Source organism: Mus musculus, chromosome 13 (assembly GCF_000001635.26).
Source record: "Mus musculus strain C57BL/6J chromosome 13, GRCm38.p6 C57BL/6J".
Taxonomy (NCBI): domain Eukaryota; kingdom Metazoa; phylum Chordata; class Mammalia; order Rodentia; family Muridae; genus Mus; species Mus musculus.
The window spans coordinates 24,860,067-24,878,316 of NC_000079.6; the positions used below are offsets into that span (position 1 = coordinate 24,860,067).

Here is an 18,250-nt window from a genome sequence, read left to right on the forward strand (position 1 = left end):
GCCAGATGTACAATTATTCACTGACTCATGGGCTGTAGCCAATGGATTGGCTGGATGGTCAGGCACTTGGAAAGATCACAATTGGAAAATTGGAAGAAAGGCAACTTAAAATATTAAGAGCAATATATAATGCAGAGGGAAAGAAGAAAAAAGAAGAAGCTGTAGAGAGAGCAGAAGGAGCAGGAAGGCTTCTCCTTACCATGGGACAGAACAGTTCTTTTCTTAAAAACAAGGCAGGTTTAGTCTTACTAAAGGGAACAAAGCTTTCTTCTTACAGACTTGGGTTTAATTCATTTAGCAATAAAAGCGTAGAAGCCTTTTCTTTCCCCATGCAATAAAGATTGGAGCTCATTTTTCATCCAGAATGAGTGAGTTCTTTTTGCACTGGTGCTTGGTCTTTTGCTCGATATATACATATAAGTATGAATGTGTGTGTTTGTATAGATGTGTATGTAATTATGAGATAGCATGTAAGCTGGACCCAACTGGTTTGAATGGAGATTTATGAATGTGTATGCATGAATCCGTATATGGATTTATGTAAGTTTAATCCATATTTGCTTGTGTAAAAATATTTCCTTCTACGAGTGTGACTCTCTTCTCTTGGTTCAATAGAAGTTTATTGCTCCAAACTTCCCCCTAGCCTGACAAGCAAGAGGCATCCAGACCAGAGGGGAAAGACTCTAGCAATTAATCCTTTACTTAATTCCCCAATCCTCCTTTTCTTAAAGAATTTTCATAGGAAACTTTTTAGAGAGAACATAGAAATAAAGGATGAAATCACGTTTCAATGTGTAGCAGGCAGGGAGTTAGAGCTGAGCAGTTCCTGTGGAGGTAGAACAAAGGCTACTTTACTTAAATCCCCTGGTGTTTTATGATGAGGTAGGTGCTGAATACCAGAGACTGCAGCTTCCGGCCTCAGTGGAACTCAGGCAGGTCTGCTACTGACACAAAGTGACTTAGACTTAAGGTAGGTGTTATAAAGCAACCCTAAATATCTGTAAGATCAAGTCTTACTCCTGTCGATGCTCCCTCGGCTGCCTCATGAAGAACCAAGAAGAACGAAGAACAGCCAGGGCTGCCCCCGTTCCCATCCCACCCCAGATTAGGTTCGATGGAGTGGGAAGACCTTAACTTTGAGCAGCACCACTCCATGAGCCAGGGACCGGAAGGCATCAAAAAGGAACCGCGAGCACCAGCATTCACCTCTCTCTGCCTCCTGGCTGTAGACAGGGCGTGGTCAGCCGCCTCCCGCCCCTGCTGCCTCAGATGGACTGGACCTGCCCACACTGCGAGCAAAATAAACCCTTCCTTCCTCAAGTTGCTTCTGCCAGGCATTTTGTTACAGCAAGAAAATTAGATAAAAACCAGACTAAGTCCAGAAGGCCAGTGGGGGTTAATGCTTCCACACCAACTTGAATATGAGGGTGGCTATAGCTACAGCTCATTTCAAAGGGTGTAGGTGGGCGTGAAGGTGCAAGTCTGTCATCCAGCACTCGGGAAATGGAGGCAGGAGGACCAGGAGTTCAAGATCATCCCTGACTACATACGGAATAAGAAACCAGCCTGGACTGTACAAGATTCTGTATCAAATAATAGTAATACCACCGTCACTCCCTGCCTGCCATAAAGCTTCAGCCACATTTGAAACCTGACTGGTATCGGAGATGCACCGAGAAGTGGTCCGACTCGGTTTTGATTCCCTGGTGCTCCCTAACCTCCAATTTATTGACTTTGCTCCTGAACTTCAGTGAGAAGAGGATTGTGGTGAAAGAGAAGCTGTGTAGAGAAGAGAAACTGCCCTGGGTTTGGGATCCCTGACTGCTAATGGTGATATCAGAATATTGGGGTATCTTTGAGAATGGCACAGATCTTGATAAGCTTGGATGGGGACAGGAGGGGCCAGAGTCACAGAAAACTCAATTCACATAGTGTTTTTCTGAACCAAATTATGAATGAAACTAATGCCCAATTGAGGCAAACCTCCGAAGCCATAGTAGGACGATATGGATGCCGTTCAGGTTGTACAGTGAATGAGCTCTGCTGCATTAGCAGGTGACAGCTTTTGGTGAGAGTTAATGTCCCTGCTGCTGCTGGAGTTAAATTTCCTTCTCATACTGAGCTTGCCTGGATTTCCTGTTGGAAAAGCTCCAAGAGCAAGGCCATTAGCAGCCACTTACAAGGAGCTCCCGGATCCAAGCAGCGTGGCTGATGACACTGAGACACTGATGAGCACTCTTGACCTTTCTGTAAGGAAGGACCGCTCACCAGGGAGTCAGGAAAAAAGCTGGTTGCAACAGAGAAAACAGTAGTCCTTCACCTACTGGTAAAACTGTCACCCAACACACCGGCTCGTTCTGGATGGTTATTTTCTTCCTGGTGCCAACTCCTGTAGGAAGTTTTAAACTTGCAAAGCCTATCTTGTAGCATAACAGAGCATACTGGCCCAAGGTGGGGTGCCTTAGGTAAAATTATATGAGGAGTGATCATTCTAAGAACGGGTATATCTATAGAGACAGGGTAAATACTGTATTGGGTAATGGCATGCACTGTTCTATTGAACTTTTTTAGTAAAGGCGCTTGCTGTGTCTGCTGGAGATAACCTAGTACTAACCTTACCGGACAGAGAAGCAGAACTGAAGGCCTCTGTTGAACCAGCGCCCCCTGCAGGTGAGAGTCTGGTGTTCTTATGTGACTCCGAGACTGGTAGAGCTCAGGCATTCTCTGAGCCACTACCCGGCTATCAAAAGGCTTCAGACAACTTTAGTTCAAGAGATGCTTAGGTGACATTTTAGACAAACCCCCTATAAAAATCAAGTGCGCTGAAACCTATTTGCTTTTCTTTTTTTCTTTTGGTTTTTCGAGACAGGCTTTCTCTGTGTAGCCCTGACTGTCCTGGAACTCACTTTGTAGACCAGGCTGGCCTCGAACTCACACATCCGCCTGTCTCTGCCTCCCAAGTGCTGGGATTACAGGCGTGCGCCACCACCGCCCAGCTTCTGCTTTTCATCAAAAGGAGAAAAGATACAGTGAATTACACAGTTTAAGTGTGTGTAGAGCTGGGTGTGGCTCTACGCACCCTTGATCTCAGCACTATGGAAGCAGAGGCATTCGGACCTAGTGAGGTTGAAGACACTTCAGTCTACTATATAGTGAGCTCCAGGCCAGCCAGAGCTCACAGTGAGAGCCTGTCTCAAAACAACAACAAGAAGGAATTATATGGATAATCAGGTGTTGGCAAGAGCCCAGAAGGAAGGTTTTCAAATGCTAATAGTAAAGTTGGGGAGGTTTAATTTTTAGTCCCCATTTTCTATCATTTGTGTACTTTCATTATCAGTTTGTTTTTGTGTTTGTTTGTTTCTCTTCATTTGCAAAGACACAGAGACCGGAGATTCCTCTCTGGGACGAGCCTTGGAAGCAGAGCTCTGTGTTTCTAAGGCAGTTGATGCTGTTGGTTTAAAGCATTCATCTCCTTAGGGTTATAAGGTGACCTCTCAGATCTGATAAGCATTCGTGTTTTCCCTCAGATACAACTTACTCCTATGAATGGAGTTTAATGAGCCACCCAGTAGACTTCCAAGGTAAAATCAAACAAGAAAACAAGCCGACTCTTCACCTCTCTCAAGTAAGTAACAAGGCAGGTTGCACAGCTCAGACTCCAGTGAGCAAAGTCTTGGCTGTTGAATGCAGAATTCCGTTTTAGGATTAAGAGTGGATAAAGGAGCCCGGCATGATGGATGGCATGTGCCTGCAGTGTTATCTACTTAAAAGTGAGGCAAAAAGATTGCTTCGTCCTAGAAGTTCAAGGTCAGCCTCGCTGACATAATGAGATTTCCCATTTCAAAAACAAAAGTCAGAAATTTATAATTAAATAAAACTCAATCAGGCAGATGGATGATTAAATGAGGAGGCATTCAGTAGCCTTCCTTCATTCGAATTGCTTGAAATAACAGCGCTGAAGAAAGAGGCTGGAGGTCGGGGCCATAATGTGTGGTAGGTTCAAAGCCTGGGTCTAATTCTTTCAGTCTTTACAGTGTTAAAGATATCTCAGGTGTCCACGAGGTATGTTCCGTTTTAGTTCACAAGGTGCTTAGATTGTCAAATACTGCTCCACACAAGAAGACACATACCACTTCCTTGGCTCCAAAAGGAAGCTCGGGGTCTGGCTTCTTATGAGGTGACTGTCTTCCTGTTCAAGGCTGTACCAATCCCAGTGACTTACCAGCTCACGTCATTGCTGCGTGACTGAGCTATTTCTCCAAGTGTGGTACCCAGACCCCTGCCAGTAACACGTGTTAGAAATCTCTGACTCGAGACCCTGTTGCTGGTCAGTGTAGAGTCCCTGCTGAGCATATGTGAGGCCCTGGGCTCACTTGCAGCACTGACTCACCCCCACTCCACAAAAACCCAAGTCCAGCATGATTCCATACATGCCCATCTGAGGGCTGCTGTCCTTGGCTGATTTGAAGTCTGTGACATCTGTTACTAAGCAAAAGGCCTCTGTAGGTAACTTAGTATCTTAGAGTGCAGCTCTCAAATGTGTAGCAGTCCTAGACAGACTAAAATGAAGCTTTCTCCCAAGTCTTTGGGGGCATTGTAGGCTTTTCTCGGAGGCAGATGCCCCTGTCTTCAGATGCTCACTTGTGTATCTGTTTCCATCTTGCAGTTATCTGTGGGACTCTATGCCTTCAGAGTGGCTGTTTCTAGTGAGAATGCATTTGGAGAAGGCTATGTCAATGTCACGGTTATGCCAGGTGAGTCTGTTGGGAGAATGGCATCTTGGCTGTGCTAGTCTCAAGTTCTGGCACCTGGATGACATGGAGGTATAGATTGATGACATGACTGACCCATGGAATGGTGAAGGGGAAAGACTTTACTGTAGTAGATACTGAGGGAGCCTAGAAGCCAGCATGGGCTTTGATATGCTGGTAGGGACCACAAGAAACCATATGTCCCTTTGGCCAGAGGTAAAGGTGCCTTTTGGTAGAGGGGAACTGGCTTCCCAAGTTCCTGAGGAATGCTGGCTTCTACCTAACCACCAGAAATCTTATAGTTAAGGTTGAGCTCATTTCTGGATATTTGGACTGCCTTTTGGAGTTTGGACCAGACAGTGTTTTAATACAAACGCTTTTATTTTTTATTTATACAAGTTAGACTTGTGTAGTCGTGAAGAGACACCGTGACCAACTCTTATAAGGCAACTCTTATAAAGGAAAGCAGTTAATTAAGGGCTCGCTTTCCGATTCAGAGGCTTAGGTCATTATCACTGTGGCAGGGAGCATGGCAGCAGCGGGCAGGCAGGCAGGCAGGCAGGCACGGTGTGGTGCTGGAGGAATGGCTGAAAGCTCTGCATCCTGACCCACAGGCAGCAGGTAGGCAGGCAGGCAAGGTGGCAGGTGGGGAGAGGGAAGAGAGGTGGGCCAGGTGTAGGCATTTGAAACCTCAGTGCCTACCCCCCAGTGACACAGTGGCTTCCTCCAGCAAGGCCACACTTCCTAATCCTTCTCAACAGCCCCACTCTCTGGTGACGAAGCATTCAAATATACGAGCCTTTGGAAGCTGTTCTCGTTAAACAACCACAGGCACCATTGTAGAGAAAATGTACAAGGATTAGGTTTGGTCTTTTTGTTTCCTTTTGCTTTTTTTTTTTTTTTTTTTAGCTCTAGTATTCTCTTGACATGGCCACTCAAGTATACCAGGAAGCTGCTTGCTCTTCTTGAATGATAACAAACTGTACCTTGGCCCTCCCTGTCTAACACTTACTCTGTCCACTTTCTTGCCTCATGATTTAGCTTTCATATAGGAGTATGGCTATTTCAAAAATGCATTCATCTGTGCACCTAAAGAATCAGGGGCACATGTATGTCATGGGCTGATTAGCAAGCCCATCCCTGGGTCATAATTCAGTGTATTTGTGTGGATTGATTAGAGCAGGTGACCTTCAGTCCCGGTGGGTACACTCTGCTCTATCTATGTCCTGGCTCCCGGTTTCCACTTACCCACCAGCTCAGCCGAGCCATTAGCTTACATCAGCATGTTAGCAGAAGCTCCACCTCCTACCCATCTCTCTGGTGGGCCGAAGCTTTTCCATAGTCTACATAATACAGCTGAAGTCTGGTGATGATGGAAGTACCTTCAATCAAAGATTTAAGATGCTATTCATGGTCTGAGAATGTAGCTCAGTTAGCAGAGTTCTTGCCCAGCACTGAATACACTTGTATTCACCCTGTGATTCTAGCACTTGGGAGGCCCAGACAGGGGGATCAGGACTTTAAAAGGTTATGCATAGTGAATTGGAGGCTACGCTCATGTCTTAGTTGGGGTTTCCATTGTTGTGAAGAGACACCATAACCAAGGGACTCTTCATTGGTGATTTAATCTGAAAATTGCAGTTTCAGAGGTTTAGTTCGTTATCATCATGGTGAGAAGCATGGCAGCTTGTAGGCAGACATGGTGAGGGAGGAGGCGAGAGTTCTACATCTTGATCTGCAGGCGTCAGGGAGAGACTGTGTTCTGCAGGCAGCCAGAGGAGGCTCTTATTCCACACTGGGCAGAGCTTGAACATAGGATATCTCAAAGCCTGCCTACACAGTGATATACTTCCTCCAACAAGGCCACACCTCCTAAGAGTGCCACTCCCTATGGCCCAGCATTGAAACACATGAGTCTCTGGGGGTCAAAGCTATTCAGATCACTACTCCTATCATAAAGCCCTGCAATCTAGCCTTGCTTTTCTGTAACCACAGTACACATTGTATGACTTACTCCTTGAGTCTGACTTTACCTATAGAATTGTAGACTGACAGACAAGCTCAAAATCCACAGGAGGGGTTTGACAGTTTGGGGAGTTTCCCACAGTTGAGGCCCAGGGAGGTGTGTGTGGGAGGAGAGGAGCAGCGGGTATGTGTGTGAAGACCTCTACAAGATGTTTAGAATTAGCATTTAGAAAGAGGGTGCCTTTGTGTGTGTCTGACTGGTGTGTCCGGTGTAGGCTAAGTTGCTGTCTTTTTTTTGTCTCACAGCTGCAAGAGTCAACCAGCCACCTGTAGCTGTTGTTTCTCCCCAGACACAAGAGCTCAGTGTGCCTTTGACCTCAGCCCTGATCGATGGCAGCCGTGCGTATCCTCCATGTTCGGTGGTTTCTGTTTGTTTATACTGTCAGATTGAGTGCTTTGTGTTAGGGCCAAGAAGGCTTACAGTGACACCATGATAAACTGGGGGTTCTTTTAGCTTCCTGTCCTAGGCTCCTCAGCTCCCAGTTGAGAGTGGTAGCATGCCTGTAACCTTCCTGTCACCCTAGCATTTGGGTGCCAAAGGCAGGAGGGTCAGGAATTCAAGGTCATCTTTAGTGACTTAGGGAGTTCCAGGCCAGCCTGGGATACATGAAACATTGTCTAAAACAAACTACAAACAAACAAATACAGCATTCATTAAGGTCAGATATTTGATTTGTAATTCAAATAATTACTAAGGATTCTTTTGTGAATCGTGTAGCAGTTGTAAGATTAGCAATTGGACAGAGCCTTTCAGTCCGAATGAGGTTGGCTTCAGTGATAGTCAGTAGCATTTCACTTTACTAATTTAGTCAGAGTTTATTCTTTAAGTGGAGGATAAGGATGGTGTAACTTTGGGTGTCCAGACAAATGAGAATCCAGTGTTTGGCTTGGTTTAACAGTGTAGAGTGCTCTGCAACTGTTTTTACATTCATCCAGTTACAAGGTTAACCCCACGGCCGGCTGAGAGGTAAAAGGTGTGGTCATACCGGTTGCTCCCGAGGGTTGTTCTGTCTACTAGTCTGCGGATGTGGACGCGACAGCAATGTGACTGCTCGAATCTATTCGGTGTCATGTCTACATCCTCCCCCTTCTCCAGTGTGAACATACAGTACAGTTGCTCGTTTATTTGCTTGCTTGCTTTCTCATACAGCTCAGGCTCTTACCACACTTGCTATGTATTGAAGGTTGACCTTCACCTCCTGATGACCTTTTGACCCTTTCCCAAGTTCTGGGATTCTAGGCACCTGTATCCCCATGCCTGGCTGACAAAGGAGATGCTTGTATGAGAAAAGGCCTCACAGTTTTAAAAAAAATCTTTTGATTCTGACTAGCTTAGTTACAAAAATCATACAGGATTATTAGTTGATCATAATAAATAAGCACATAAATTTTTTCCCTAAATGAATTTGATGAAAAGCCAGCTTCCTTCTAGATCTATGGGTCTACATGGCACATTGTTGCTCTCTTTTATTATTTGTTTGTTTGTTTTGTGATATGGAGACTGAACCCACCACGCCTTTGTAGATGTAGCATGTAATTATAAAAAAACAATCCACGCTGTGGGCGGCTAGGCACCAGTGGTCTCTGTCTGTTCCCAGCCCAGTACATAGCCTGAGATCGAGACCGTGTGTTTTTCCTAGCCAACACCTCTCCCACAAGTGTCAGCTCTTTCTCTCTAGAGCTCCGAATTCCCTCTCTTGATCCCAGAGGCCAGCTGCAGTTACCTCTCCCCTGGAGCTTGGTCCTTGCCCAGTCTTCCCGCTCCAAAGCCTGGCCAAATTCTGCCCCAGCTAAATTCTTTCCCTCTGGCCCACCTGAGTTGTGGTGAATGGAATACACCAGATGATCTTAGTTTAGACTCAACAGATAACACAACCACTGCGGGTGGACTCTATTGTCCTAAACTCATCAACTATTCTAAGTTGGAAATATTCCAGTGGCAGAATCCGCCACCAGATCTAACCATTCCCAGTCTACATCCTGGTCCTCTTGCTTCCACCTTGCCAGACAAGAAAGGCTGTTCCTCCCTCTGCGTCCCTCTTCCTCTCTCAGAACGGAAGGCCAATCTCCTCCTTTTCACCCAGCCATTGGCTTCTTGTTGTCTTTATTATCCAATCAGGGGAAAGTTCTGTTACAGTGGATGCTAGGCAAACACTTCTGTCACTTAGCTGTATCCCCAGCCCTGTTCTTTTTGTGATATAAGGTCTCACCTTGTAGCCTAGTTTGGCCTTGAACTCATGGAGATAATCCTGCCTTAGCTTCCTGAATGCCATTGAACTACCATGCCAAGCCACAGCCTCTTTCTCCACTACTGGGGATCAAACTCAGGGCTTCACATGCATGGAAGTTAAGCACTGTACCACTGAGCTACAGTCCTAGCCTTCTTCTCTTTTCATGTGTGTGTGTGTGTGTGTGTGTGTGTGTGTGTGTGTGTGTGTAGTGTGCACATCATGCCATACATGTAAAGTTCTGAGGACACCTTTTTTTTTTCTTTCTTTTTTATTAGATATTTTCTTTATATACATTTTAAATCCCGAAAGTTACCTATACCCCGCCCCTGCCCTGCTCTCCTACCCACCCACTCCTACTTGTTGGCCCTGGCGTTCCCCTGTATTGGGGAATATAAAGTTTGCAATACCAAGGGGCCTCTCTTCCCAGTGATGGCCGACTAGGCCATCTTCTGCTACATATGCAGCTAGAGACATGAGCTCTGGGGGTACTGGTTAGTTCATATTGTTGTTCCTCCTATAGGGTTGTAAACCCCTTCAGCTCCTTGGGTGCTTTCTCTAGCTTCTCCATTAGGGGCCCTGTGTTCCATCTTATAGATGACTGTGAGCATCCACTTCTGTATTTGCCAGGCACTGGCATAGCCTCATACGAGACAGCTATACCAGGGTCCCTTCAGCAAAATCTTCCTGGGATATGCAATAGTGTCTGGATTTGGTGGCTGATTATGGGATGGATCCCTGGGTGGGGTAGTCTCTGGATAGTCCATCCTTTCATCTTAGCTCCAAACTTTGTCTCTGTAACTCCTTTCATGGGTGTTTTGTTCCCTATTCTAAGGAGGAATGAAGTATCCACACGTTGGTCTTCCCTCTTCTTGATTTTCTTGTGTTTTGCAAATCATATCTTGGGTATTCTAAGTTTCTGGGCTAATATCCACTTATCAGTGAGTGCATATCTAATGACTTCTTTTGTGATTGGGTTACCTCACTCAGGATGATATCCTCTAGATACATCCACTTGTCCAAGAATTTTATAAATTCATTGTTTTTAATAGCTGAGTAGTACTCCATTGTGTAGATGTACCACATTTTCTGTATCCATTCCTCTGTTGAGGGGCATCTGGGTTCTTTCCAGCTTCTGGCTATTATAAATAAGGCTGCTATGAACATAGTGGAGCATGTGTTCTTATTACCAGTTGGAACATCTTCTGGGTATATGCCTGGGAGAGTTATGGCTGGATCTTCCGGTAGTACTATGGAGGACAACTTTTGGTAGTCAGTTCTCTTCTTCCACCTTGTGGGTCCAAGCAACTGAGCTCTTCAACGTGACTTCAACGTGCCTATAACTGCTGAGCCATCTCAGTCCCACCCTGCTTTGCTCTTTTAAGTGGGGAATGTTCATGCAAAACACAGATTTACATTTCTCTGGATTTACATTTAACCATTAATATGGTAAAGGAATTTTTAGCTAAGATAAGAAGCTGTCCATAGCATGTCACCAAGGTGAGTGTCTAGTCAGGGTTTCTATTCCTGCACAAATATCATGATAAAGAAGCAAGTTGGGGAGGAAAGGGTTTATTCAGCTTACACTTCCATGTCGCTGTTCATCACCAAGGAAGTCAGGACTGAAACTCAAGCAGGTCAGGGAGCAGGAGCTGATGCAGAGGCCACGGAGGGATGTTTCTTACTGAGTTGCTTCCCCTGGCTTGCTCAGCTTGCTTTTTTATAGAATCCAAGACCACCAGCCCAGAGATGGTACCACCCACAAAGGGCCTTTCCCCCTTGATCACTAATTGAGAAAATGCCTTACAGTTGGATCTCATGGAGGTATTTCCTCAACTGAAGCTCCTTTCTCTGTGATAACTGCAGCTGTGTCAAGTTGACATAAAACCAGCCAGTACAGTGAGTAGGGGCAGAATTTCAAAAGGCTACATTCTGTGCTACAGTATCCGTCACTCTGCTTATTAAATATTCAACACATTAGAACAGCCCTGCTCAAACCTGTGCAAATCTAGAGAAATAGTGCTGGCAATTTAGGGGCTGGGAGACAGCTGCAATGCCCAATGTATATGGTTGAGATCCGTGTGAATGTTTATACTAAACATTTCAATGTTCAGTGTGTTATAAAGCTCCCATCTTACGTTCCCTATAACTCACTTTGGATTTTGTCTTCTTCATCTTTGTAGAAAGTACAGATGATACTGAAATAGTGAGTTACCACTGGGAAGAAGTCGACGGGCCCTTCCTAGGAGAGGAGTTTCCAGCTGACACCCCAATCTTACGATTGTCGAACCTAGTTCCTGGTAACTACACCTTTAGGCAAGTAGGTTACACCTTTATTGTGTTTACCCAGGGCTTCTCTCTTGACTGTTTCTTGACACTGATGCTTTCTATAAAAATAAAAACAATGTATCTCTAAGCAGAAGGAGTAAAATCTTTCCCCTAGTCCATGACCTCAAAATGAGCACTCTGGACAATATGGTATTTAAGTGTCTTTTTTTTTTTTTTCTTTCTTTTTTCTTCTTCTTCTTCTTTTTTTTTTTTTTTTTTTTTTTTTTTTTTTTTTTTGAGACAGGGTTTCCCTGTATAGCCCTGGCTGTCCTAGAACTCACTTTGTAGACCAGGCTGGCCTCGAACTCAGAAATCCACTTGCCTCTGCCTCCCAAGTGCTGGAATTAAAGGTGTGCACCACCACCACCTGGCTCTTAAGTGTCTTTTCTATTCACATGCTCCTTTAAGCCTTTTTCTTTTTTGCTAACTTGGATTGAAGTTCTGATGGGAAAGATTCTAGGGGTTTTGGTTCATGGTTTGAGAGTAGTGCTTGGTAACACCCTTAGGATAAATTGAGTGGTCTACAGAAGCTTTCGGGTTGCCTGGAGGGGTCACAATTCCCACTCAGCATCTCAGAGACTAATAAATTCATAAAGGCTAAACCATAATGTGGGAACATTTTGTGACTCAAAGATAAGATGAACCTATGGCAACAGAAGCAAAGAAAACTATTCTCCTCCCCACCTTGCTTTCCTTCGCTTCGTTTTCAAGTTTCTATTTTCACCTCTTCTGGGACTGGTTAGCCCGAGCAGGCTAAGGTGACCACTTACTTCCCGGCGTGGCACACTCTTGGATGTACGAGCTTCCTTTTCTCTTTTAGGTTGACCATCACAGACTCGGATGGCGCTACCAACTCCACCACTGCATCCCTCGTCATCCGTGATGCCGTGGACTACCCACCCGTTGCCAATGCAGGGCCAAATCAGACCATCACTTTGCCCCAAAACACCATCATTCTGAATGGGAACCAGAGCAGTGATGATCACCAGATTGTTCTCTATGAGTGGTTCGCAGGCCCTGGCGGTGAGAGCAAAGAGATGGTCATGCAGGCAAGTCATCTATCCTGCCTGCAGACTCCTTTCTTTCTTTCTTTCTTTCTTTCTTTCTTTCTTTCTTTCTTTCTTTCTTTCTTCCTTCCTTCCTTCCTTCCTTCCTTCCTTCCTTCCTTCCTTCCTTCCTTCCTCTCTCTCTCTCTCTCTCTCTCTCTCTCTCTCTCTCTCTCTCATCCATGCATGTATGTATGTATGTCTATCATTTATCATCCATTCATCTATTCTTGGTTTAGGGAGGTTGTTAAATCAGGAATTCTGTTTTATAAATTTCTCAAACCACGCAGGTGTTGGAAGAGCATCTAAGCTTACAGATCTATCCCAATTTACATCCCTCGCTCACACACACGCAGTTTAGCACAGATCAGCAAAAAAGCAGTCCGTCCTGCTGTTTCAACTAGATCTTGAGGTCAGTTGGAAAGAAAAGAAAAGTGGTTATTATTTTGTTTGCCCATTTCCTGAAATCTGTACTATCTTGTCTACATCTAGCATCTAGTCGTTTCTTTTTTTAAGAATGTCTTTGTGATTTTGGAGGCATGTGATGGGTGCTTAGGATCAAACCTGAGGCCTTGCGCGTGTTAGACATATGCTCTACCACATGAACCTCAGCTCCTGCCCAATCTGTTCAAACTGTTAAGTGCATGTGTCTAAAGACACAATGACTTTGACACCTTCGCTGTGGGTAAGCTGTCTCCTTACAGCAGGGTTACTGGGCTTTTTATTACTTAATTAATGGCTCAAGTGGATTATTGGCGTGACTTTGTCTCATTTCTATGACAAAAAAGCCAAGAGAGACAACTTAAGAAAGGAAGTGTTTATTTGGTTTCACAGTTTGAGGGTGCAGTCCATCGTGGTGGTGGAAATTTGAGGCACTTAATCACATTGCACCCAGTCAGGAAGGCGAGGTTATGATGCTGGCACACAGCTCACTTTGTTCTCTTTCTGCAGTCCAGGGCCCAAGCCCATGGAATGGTTCTGCCCAGTATTAGGGTGTCATTTCTCACTTCAATTAAACTGATGTAGAAAAACCAACCCTTCTGTTGTAGGTTGTCCTGATGTTGTTTGTATTTTGATGTTAATTTTGTTTCCTCAAGAGAAGTTGCCCCCCTAACCCCTCATTCTCCCCTTCTCCCCCCCCCTGCAAGCAGTTGATCATGTAGTCAGGTGATCTCTTGTGAATCTTCTCCCCATTTTAACTGGTTAATAAAGGCTAGAGCCTGTGATTGGACAGTAGAGGGGAAAGGTGGGCTAGAGGTTTGAGAGTGGGGCCAGATAGAGAGGAGAAGAAGATGAAAAGGGAAGGAGAGAGGACAGAAGAAGAGGAGGAGGAAGCCGTGATGGCCAGGAGAAACCACAAGTAACAAGGGGTCTTGTAGATGGAGAATACATTAGTATAGTGTTAGATCTGCCCCATCTAGACTTAGAGTTTATAACTATAATAATGAGACTGTGTGGTTTTTTTTTATATGGGCTTATTGGGGTTTGAAACTCCAACAACACCCTCCCAGATACTTGAGGAGACTTGTCCGGTCACCATCAAGAGATGATTCTGTGTTGTGTGCTCAGGCCCTGAAGCTCGCTATAGACAAGGCAGAGGCAGGAGAGCCAGAAGTTCAAGGTCATCCTTGTCTATAGCCTCTGCTTCCTGAGTGCTGGGATTAAAGGCATGGGCTGTAACACCTACACCATAGCACATCATTGAAATTTTAATTTGATTTTTCTTACAGTATTAAAAATAATTTTTTTGAGACATGTCTCACTATGTAAATCAGGCTGGGCTCAAACTCAGAGATCCCCCTTTCTCTGCCTCTTGGGTACTAGGATTAAAAGCATGCCCTGCCACCACCACCTGGCTTTCAAACTAGCATCATTATGTTAGGCATTCCCGTACAGGTAAGCATCTTAAGTTGTTCTCATGGCTGGCCATTGCGAACTGCATTTGGTGAGCAAGCCCATGCCACCTGCTGTGATCTCTGAACAGCAGACCCTGAGAAGTGGGCCTACTTGATGAAGGACGGATGCCTGTAACACCATAGCAGATACGGCTGTGTTTACCGCTCTAGAGGCAGTGGGACCTGGGAGAATGGAGCTGATAAACGAGAGGGACTACAGTCTCACACAATAACCAACTTTATTCAGAGCATCGGACAATTTATATGATCAGGGTTAATGCGTCACATGAGTAAAGTGGATAATCACAAGGGCAAGCCAGCACATAGCAAAAATGGGTTTTCTACAGAGGTGTATAAACAAACGATAGCCAGTTGTAAGGAGTCATCTGAAGTAAACGCACTCCTATCTCATACACCTGAGAACCAAATCACAATCCAAGAACAATTCTGTGTTTTCTTGAAGAATGGAAGTCACAAGACTCGTGTCTTGGTTTCTTGGCGTTTTCTCACAAGCACTCAGAAGTCTCCTCACATGACTCCATACTAGGACTCTGTTTTGACACTGCTGTATTGGCTTCTGGAGGTTAATTTACATTTCTTCAGTGATATAAAGATACACAACAGACTCAAAATTACATTTTCCTTAGGTTCATATTGTTTTATTTTTCTTCTTCCCTCCTACTCTCCTTCTCCCCCAACCCTTTTGAGACCGGGTCTCACAACATAGGATCAGGCTGGCCTGAAAGTCAAAGAGATCAGCCTATCCCTGGCTCCCAAGTGCTGGGTTCAAAGGCGTGTGCCCCACGTGCTGCTCCCTCCTTTCTGCTTTTAATTCTTGCATGCACTGAACCCAGCACCTCACATATACTAGGCAAGCACTCTATCACTGAGCAATATCCCTATTCCTTTTTATCTTTTTATTGTTGAGCTAGGGTCTTCCTAAGTTACACAGATTGGCTTTGAACTTGCTCTGTATCCCCGACAGGTCTTGAATTTGCCACCCTCTTGCTTCAGCACCCCAAGAACCTCTGTTTACTTTCTGTTGCTGGGTTAAGGACCGTGACTGAAGGCGATGTGGGGGAGAGGAAGTTTTGCTTCACCTCATAGGTTGTGATCCATTACTAAGGGAAGTCAGGGCAGGAACTCAAGACAGGAACCTGGAGGCAGGAACAGAAGCAGAGGCCACAGAGGAACACTGCTTACTGGCTTGCTCGGCCTGCTTTCTCATACAACATAGAACCACCTACCTAGGGGTGACACCACCCACAGTGGGCTGGGTTCTCTAAACTCTGTCATTAATTACGATAATGCTCCCACGGACTTGCCTACAGGCTGATCTGATAGAGACATTTTCTCAACTGCAGTGTCCTCTTCCCAGCTGAACCTAGCATGAGTCAAGTTGGAAAAAAAAAATCTAGCTAGGACACCAAGTAGCTGGCATGTTAGGCCTTGGCCATTGCATCCAGCTTGTTTTGCATTAAGTAAAACCAGTAGCATCTGTCATGGTACACTGTTTCCTTGTACGTCTTTAATGATAGTCATTTTGTGGTCATTTCTGCTGTTGTGTAGGGAGCGCAGACCCCATACCTTCACTTGTCTGAGCTGCAGGAAGGAGAGTACACATTTCAGCTGATGGTGACGGATTCCTCGGGACAGCAATCCACCGCTTTGGTCGCTGTGACTGTCCAGGCTGGTAGGTGAGATGCAAAGGAGATCTGACCCCAGGGATGAGAGCAGAGCTAATTAACTAGACTCCTGACCTTCAGATGTGTCTAACCTGGTGGTAGTACCTTGAGGTTCCTGAGCTGGCAGGAAGTCAGGGACGTGAGAGCTGATGTGCCACAGGACCGATTTTCTTTTGATGTTCTCATCTCGTCATGTGTCTCTAGACCATGATACAGAAGATAAAATGAGAGTCCTCATCAATACTACATGTGTCTGATTTGTTGTATGGGAACTCCTATGCCTGTCAACCCCCCTTGGGAGAGTTCCAGAGCATCTTAAGGAGACTGGCTGGCTGTGTGGCCTGACACTCAGATGCAGTCAGACACGGGCTGGGGGCTGGGGGACATCAATCCAGGTTCCACTCACTTATTAGTTCTTTCAAAAACCCAGAGTTCTGCTACCCTAGTCTTTAGGAGATGCACAGGTAGGCAGCCACACCTTGCTTACAATGGTCTTGGCTTCAAAACTTCTCTATAATAGGCTTGCTGTTTCCACAACCATTGCCCGGTATGCTGATGATGGGCACGGTCTCAACTAAAAGACAACTAATTTGTTTTCTTCATTAAATGATTCAGCTAAGATGTTAGAGGTTCTCTGAGCCAGACCCTAGGGATGCAGCATTAAAGATGGCCCTGGCCTCTACCCTTCCAGGGCTGTGCCATGTGTAGTGACATGAAGCCATTCAGGTGCTTTTCTCAGTAAGAAAGGGTGCCCACATAAAGAACACCCACAGAGCGCTTGGTCTACAGATAGCCTTTTCTAGAGTCCCAGTGGCCACACTCATGGCAGGTGATCAGGAGGAGAAGGGTGGGAAGTGGAGGGCAAGAAGAAAGGTGTTCAGAAAGAGGGGACAGCTGGAAAGAGATGACTCAGTGGTTAAGAGCACTGACTGCTCTTCCAGAGGTCCTGAGTTCAATTCTCAGCAACCACATGGTGGCTCACAACCATCTGTGATAGGATCTGATGCCCTCTTCTGGTGTGTCTGAAGACAGCTACAGTGCACTCATATACATAAAATAAAATAAATAAATCTGAAGAAAGAAAGAAAGAAAGAAAGAAAGAAAGGAAGGAAGGAAGGAAGGAAGGAAGGAAGGAAGGAAGGAAGGAAGGAAAGAAGGAAAGAAGGAAGGGATCAGATTCCCAGAAGCCACAGGAAGAACATTGAAGAGCTGGGTACATTGAAGAGCTGGAAACAAAACAAAACAGTGTGGCTGGAGGAAAAGCTAGAACTAGGCCTGTGGGAGCCAGGATTGGAATGTGGCAGCCGCTCACAGAGGGATGGGGCTCTCATTAAGGGCTTTGTAGATGCTTGCCCTCCTGAATTCAGGAAGCCTCTACGCACACTGAGGAGGGCAGTGAGGGAAAGACAGGAGATGCCAGTGCTAATGGCTGTGGCTATGTGATGTGGCTTTTTTTTTTTTGAAGCAGAAATAGTAGCTATTTATAAAACTAATACCGCAAGTGATATTTTATTTCTTTCCCTTTCTTCCAACATTCAGCTGAAATATTTTCCTTCTTTAAAACACTTATTTATTTTTATGTGCGTGAGTGTTTGGCTTGGATGAATGTCTGTGAAGTCCAGAAGGAGGCATAGGAACGGGAGTCACAGATGGTTGTGAGCTGCCATGTGGGTACAGGGAATTGAACCCAGGTCCTCTGGAAGGCCTACTCTTACCCACTAAGTTGTCTCACCACCCTCAAACTGAAATATTTTCAACATTTGCTATTTAGCAGGTGCTGTGCTAGACAGTGGGGCTACGGAGGCAAAAGTCTATGCACACTGATTACGGTTCTCTCTTTTCTCTCCTCTTTTTCTTTCTTTCCTCCTCCCCCTTCTCTTCTTTCCTCTCTTGAACGTCTGCAACTCTAGAGAACAACCAGGCTCCGGTGGCCGTGGCAGGCCCCGACAAGGAGCTGGTTTTCCCGGTGCAGAGTGCTACACTGGATGGGAGCCGGAGCAGTGACGATCACGGCATTGTCTGCTATCACTGGGAGCACATCAGGTAGTGTGTCCGCCCAGCTCTGAGGCTGTGACGGTGATGACCGACAGCACCCCTTCCCTGGAGGATTGCATTAAACAGCAGCTTGAGTTTGTTTAGTCAAGATTTAAGCAGAGTAACTGGGCCTTATTGATAAAAATATGTATTATAGGCATGGTGGTCCGTGCTCATAGTCCTTGCGCTTGGGCGGGAAACTTGAGGCAGGAAACTCTTGAGTTCAAGGCTAGCCTAAGCTACATAATGAGACCCCCC

At 45.3% G+C, this 18,250-nt stretch overlaps 1 protein-coding gene across 2 annotated transcripts in view; it reads left to right on the forward strand.

The window, feature by feature from the left end:
• D130043K22Rik (RIKEN cDNA D130043K22 gene) overlaps positions 1 to 18,250 on the forward strand; it is a 56,309-nt gene that overhangs the window by 14,936 nt on the left and 23,123 nt on the right. For both annotated transcript variants that reach the window (NR_131787.2, NM_001081051.2), the window contains exons 5-12: positions 2,572 to 2,670; positions 3,528 to 3,625; positions 4,667 to 4,754; positions 7,023 to 7,115; positions 11,188 to 11,320; positions 12,153 to 12,381; positions 15,843 to 15,966; positions 17,869 to 18,001. Coding sequence is in view for 1 of the 2 variants with exons in the window: in NM_001081051.2 (NP_001074520.1) it covers positions 2,572 to 2,670; positions 3,528 to 3,625; positions 4,667 to 4,754; positions 7,023 to 7,115; positions 11,188 to 11,320; positions 12,153 to 12,381; positions 15,843 to 15,966; positions 17,869 to 18,001 (997 nt within the window). In the remaining variant the exon portion in view is untranslated. The remainder of the gene's footprint in view (positions 1 to 2,571; positions 2,671 to 3,527; positions 3,626 to 4,666; positions 4,755 to 7,022; positions 7,116 to 11,187; positions 11,321 to 12,152; positions 12,382 to 15,842; positions 15,967 to 17,868; positions 18,002 to 18,250) is intronic.